Raw genomic sequence first — 5,602 nt, forward strand, 5'->3', positions numbered from 1 at the left:
CCAGTAATAAAGAACACCATTTTGGGGGTGGAAGTGAAAAAAAGAGAGATTCTGGAGTCCAGCGGAAAAGAATATAATTTGACCCAAACTCTGCTTTTTGCTCCCCCCTATGCACGGTGATGAATTCTTAGCTCCAAAGGGCCAGCACCATTTTATCTGAAAGATGATACAGGAGCTGTATTTACAGACCAGCTTTATTCTGAAAGACTCTCAGATTCATTGCTACAGTGTGGAGCGCAGGGACTTTATATGTACTCCTTTCAAAACACAGGACTGAGACAACCAAGTTTTACTTCTCTAACTCACCTTGGCCTAAAGTCCATGTGGATGTGAAAGGTTGGCAGGCTTTTCACCTGTCAACTGCAAACAACGTATCTCTGTCAAACTGTACATACCCTTTTCCTGATGTCTAAATCTCACAAAAACTCAAGTAGCCAAGCTGTTTCACTCAAAAAAATTGGAGATAATTTATTAAACTTTATCACAGACTGAAAAAGTCACTAATGTCTTTAATAAATTAACATTCTTAACAGGAAAACCCCAAAGCATAATTACCGAATTTGCTCAGACTTAATACATTTACTTTTACAGTACGGTACTCAGTAGGTTCCCCTTCACAGAAGGGAATTTTCATACTATGCATCTCTGAACCTCCCGTGTCCTCTCATAGAAACTCTGTCCTAGTTTCCCAATGCCCTGACATCCCAGCTCCCTGTCTGGAGCAGATGCCTACATCCAGACGGACGACCAGCACAAAGGGAGTCAGAGGACAATGCAAGTAGCTTACAAATGGGCTTTAAAGTAGCTGCTTAACTATGCTGGAAGGAAAAGGGTCTCAGCCAAGCTCCTCAAAAGGAACAGTCAAAGCAGTGTGGAGGATACGAGACCCACTTGGGTTTTACAAGTTTGTGGAAAGCAGGATGGGGATATGACACTTTGCACAGGGCCAAGAGAGACAAGCGGATGCAGCTCTCGCTACCATACTCTGCCTAAGCAAAATGATTAGTAAAACCAGGGAGGCCCATGAAGAGTTTACATTATGCTCACGGCCTCTGGCTGCTGAGACACAGATGTTCATTGCAATTCAAGCTTCGTCATAGGGATAGTATGCAGATTACAGTGCCATCATCGGCACTGTCCGAAGTTTACAGACAGGATGCAACAGCTCACAAACGAACAGTAAGGTGCCCAGGACTCAAGCGCCTCTCCTGCTTCAAGAACCATTGCCTTACACAGCACACCTCAAGCTTCAAAAAACCTGCTATCACCTGGCTTGTCAAAGCAATGACAACCCTTTTCTGTCAACTCTTTCTTCCACCAAGTCTGCTCACTAGGCACTGCAGCTTCTAAATAATTCATTATTCAAGTTTAGGGATCCACTGTCCTAGAAACTCATTCCTGCAGCCACACAGCTGCTACACTGCACTGCCAGTGACCCCGGACACCAATATGGCACCATTTACCTCCTTACAACTGCATATACCTGTCTTGGACACCAGCATCTCCTGGGTGGCCACCTGAACATTACTGGCTGCTTCCAGCTACTAAAAGGACCGGTCAGCATGTGCCGTTTAAGAGCACAGCCAGAGGCCAGATAGGATCCCACAGCAGGGAGGGTCAGTGTATTCTGCTAATTCATTCAAAACAGTCTGGGGGGAGCCCTGTGTTGTTTTCTGCTACTTTCCTTTCCTGCAAGAGCAGCACTTTGCTCCACACACTGATGGGGCCAAGAATCACCTTGGCAAGGAATCCCATCCTCTTTGTAAGGATGTTAAGGAAATTCATGCTCACGGCAGCAGTGACAGCCCTCAGGAAGCACACATCTCTTTGGTCAGTGTAAGCAGTCAAAGCCTTCTGTAATCACAGCTTCTCCGTGTAAAGAATTAGCTAACCCAAATAAACCTGACAGTTGCCAAGAGCTGGCCAAAGCCACCCCAGCACCCCTACCTGCCCGGCTAGAAAGAGATAAGCCAACTAAGCTCAAAACAGCTTATTCAGCAGCCTCTTTATCATCCTCCTGGAGTTCCTCTTCCCCCTCCTCCATTTCTGTTTTTATCTGGGCTACCCCCAACCGGTACAGGGCATCCCGGATCACCACCTCGCCAGGCTGACAGCTCTGCACCACCTCATGGATCTGCTGGTTCACAATCTCCTTGCTGGTGAGGAAGTCCATCAGGCGGTTGTAGAGGTAATAGTGGGTGGCATTGTCAAACGTGATCGGCCTTTGGCGAATGTCGCTAGTTTTGCTGTCGTTGATGGTGGCGATGATGGCACTGTAAGGCTCCAGCTCCTGACACAAGGAAATAGAATGGTGCCGGGCCACTGGGTCGCTCTGGGCATTCGCCTCTGCCTCAGCGTGAACAACTCGGCGGGCTGCGGACTTGGTGACTGGGTGCTGGACAGAGTGCTCAGTTATGTTCATATCCACACTGTAGTGCCTGTCTAGCAGCTCTGGGCAGGACACATACTGGAAGAGGGGAAAAGAGTTCTTTTATATTACACACTCACCCATGCACCCAGCTGAGTGCGCACCTGTTAAGAGACTAGGAAAATCCTAACTCTTTCTTGAATCAAAGGTAAGAATTATGACCTCGGGCAGAGCGGGTAAGGAGACAGTCAGTATTCTCCACAGATGCCAAGAGGGCAGCCTCGTACCGCCCAAACCCCATGCTGAGCCATCAAACAGGCAGGAAAACATCATCACTACATCCCTGTTGCTCTCCAGCTTCCCTGCTTTTCTAATAGTAAAATGTCTGTTGCATGACTCAAGGCACTGTCTTAAGAACAGGCCACAAGCTCCAACATCCACAAGCTGTGCAACTAAGACATATCACTAGTGCATACTGCATGTGTAAGAGGACACGTGTGAATTGCAACAGCAGCAAATATTGCCTGTAACTGTTCCCAGGAGGAATGTACCAGTAAAAGTAACAACACTGGACAGGCCATGACACCTCCCAAGAGGCAGAGAGCTGCACTCTAGAATTAGCCTAATAAAAGGATACCAAGTCACCCCCAGGGTCATAGCTGCAGATGACACAAGACTGGTACCAATGCTGAAAATTCCTTTCAGCCTGGCAGATGGCAAGGACTGCAATATAACTAACCACTGGCGGCTCCAGGGGGTCAGAGAAGCATCCCTGATTCTTTCCCCACATCTGGGAAGTCAGGTCAGGGCAGCAGATGTCCGCACACAATGATACAGCAGAGGCCATATCAACCACGTAGACAGGAGGCCAATGGCGTGAGGAGACTAGCAGGTCCACATGGTCCCGGGCACTTTCCCCTCTCACGATGTACTTAGAGCCGCACACCACCTAGGAAGGAGAGAGAAAAAACAAACTGGCAACTTCGGGGCATTGCACTGCACTAAACCTAAAACAAAAATTCCTAAAGAGAACAAAATAATTTGTTTAAAAACTCCCAGTTACAAGTGTAATGGTCACAACTTCTCTTAACTAGCTGGTCAACTCAGTGCCCTCTCAGTTTTGTCTCCTCCCCACACAGGTCAACAGTGACTCATGCAGAGAAGGATTATTTTTTAATCCCAACTCTGTGGCATAGTCAAGAAGCTTCTCACTCACCCCAACCTTACATTCTTTCCTTCAAAAAAGTTGCTTTCTGGGACTATTAAGACCAAGTCACCTTGACACCCCCTGAAAAGAGCTGGAGAACAAGAATCCCCAATTCCCCTCCACTCACTATCAGTCTCCTGTTTATACTTCCAGGAGAGGGGAGACAAATCTTTCCCTGTGCAAACAATGTGTCAAACACTGATTAAAAGAACCCATCACTCACACCTGCCAAGCAAACAGATGGCAGCTTCCAACCTGCCTTACCTGGTGTGGACACACTTTGTAGATTTTGCCTCCCGTGCGCTGGGCTGAGACTTGTTTGGCACTTGTCCCATTTAGCACAAAGTCATAGAGGGCCAGTAGAGAGTAACAGAGCTGGTCCTAGGCAAAATACAGAGAGAAAGGCCTGCATTTGAATAAAGAATGAAGGCCCAGGAGTCTCCTAAAAAAATGGGCCTGGCTAAGTGCCATCTCACACAAGTCCTGCTTGAACATATGCTAACAAGCTTTTAATTTCATGCTGAGTACAACAGGGAAGATGCACATCTCCAAGAGGAGGAGCCCATGACAAGGTAATTACAAGCGTCTCTTCCTCTAACCCACAAGGGTTGACTGTTTAACTGTGTATCAGTCAACCTGCAAATGGCAGGGACTCATGATCTCTGATCCACCCATCTTCTTAGTAGTGGAGCAAAAGGTACTCTACACATTACCAATTGAAGAGAAGATGGTAGGGGTGCATGACCTGGTGCATGGGGAACAGGCCTATTACCTTTGTATCTGCTACTTCCCAGGGCACTCCACATTGTGTCAGAAAGTCCCGCAGCTGCTCCTCATCGTAGGAGCCAATCTGCTGCAGCTTGCAGGTCTCATCCTGAAGCAGCCTCACCAAGGCACTGGCATTACCTGCCAAAGGAAGAAGCACTCAACACATACTCTCAGAAGGGAAGAAGTCGCTGAGTCAGTTCTCCAGAAGTGGGTGGCTGCAGTGGATCACATGAACCATCCCAGCCTTTAAGGAGAAGCTGATGGCCAGCTTCATCCCAAACCAAGTCAGCAGCTGGGTGCTTTTCTGGGGAGGTTCCAGGAGTTTTATTATTAGAATCAAAATATTTAACAGGGACCAATTCAAGAAACTGGCAGGGCAAGATTGTCCCAACAAGCACACTCAGCCCCCTTCAATATTCTGAAACCCCTTAGTCCAAGACACACATCTGCAGCATCAACACTGCAATACAACCCCCCTTACGCCCCGGAGCTGGCTCTGCAGCCCTCAGCTTAACATTTCAGAAGCCCACAAGGCCCCTGTCTGCAGTGGCCTGCCTGCTGCTTCTCTGCCATGCAACTGCAGAGGCCCTCTCTTGGGCCAGCTGGTACAGCTACAGCTGTTGGCGGGATGCTAGGCAGCCTGAACTTCTTCGGGTCCACAATTACATTGTTGTTTTAGTTCCCTCTGAAAACTGGTTGCTGGCATGTCTCTCCTTCAGACATTACACATGCTATCACCAAGTTCATGCTGAGCTTCTCTTCCGAAAGCAACTCAGGAATGAAGAAGTCAATGGTTCATTTTCTGTTAAACAGCACTGCTCCATACAAGGGACTAAGCCCAGGGAGGCAGGTTTCCCCCAACGCTAGGTGCAAGCTTCAGTTCACCTGTATGTGTATCCACCTACTAGCAAAGAGCTACTCAAAGTGAACCCAGCTCCTAACAAGAAACCGTAAGTGAATGATTCTGATATCTGACTCCAACATACAGGATGTTCTGAGCCAACATATTAATAGTATTAACCCATAATAAATTTTAGATGGGTGTACTATAGCAAGGACATATCAATTGCTAGACCTTTTCCTTTCCAAGTCCATTACAGACCTCTTACACCTCCGTTAGCATCTCAAAAATGGCATAGCCACAAGAACCATCTGAAGCTGTAAAATACCAGTTTTCAAGATAGAGAACACAGAAAACTTAAGTTCATAAGCCCCAGGTGGTTACTGCCCACATGAAATCCTCAACAGGGAACGGTACT

The 5,602-nt window shown here is 47.3% G+C and overlaps 1 protein-coding gene across 2 annotated transcripts in view; it reads right to left on the minus strand.

The window, feature by feature from the left end:
* Positions 1-439: 439 nt before the first annotated feature.
* The window catches only part of HMGXB3 (HMG-box containing 3), a 28,893-nt gene continuing 23,730 nt past the window's right edge, over positions 440-5,602 (minus strand). For both annotated transcript variants that reach the window (XM_019506151.1, XM_019506150.1), the window contains 4 exons: positions 4,348-4,481; positions 3,840-3,956; positions 3,108-3,317; positions 440-2,467 (listed from right to left, as the gene is read on the minus strand). In XM_019506151.1, coding sequence (XP_019361696.1) covers positions 1,991-2,467; positions 3,108-3,317; positions 3,840-3,956; positions 4,348-4,481 — 938 coding nt within the window. In that variant the 3' untranslated portion in view covers positions 440-1,990. The remainder of the gene's footprint in view (positions 2,468-3,107; positions 3,318-3,839; positions 3,957-4,347; positions 4,482-5,602) is intronic.

The sequence above is a fragment of the Gavialis gangeticus genome, unplaced genomic scaffold (assembly GCF_001723915.1).
Source record: "Gavialis gangeticus isolate Ggan-Ray unplaced genomic scaffold, GavGan_comp1, whole genome shotgun sequence".
Classification (NCBI taxonomy): Eukaryota; Metazoa; Chordata; order Crocodylia; family Gavialidae; genus Gavialis; species Gavialis gangeticus.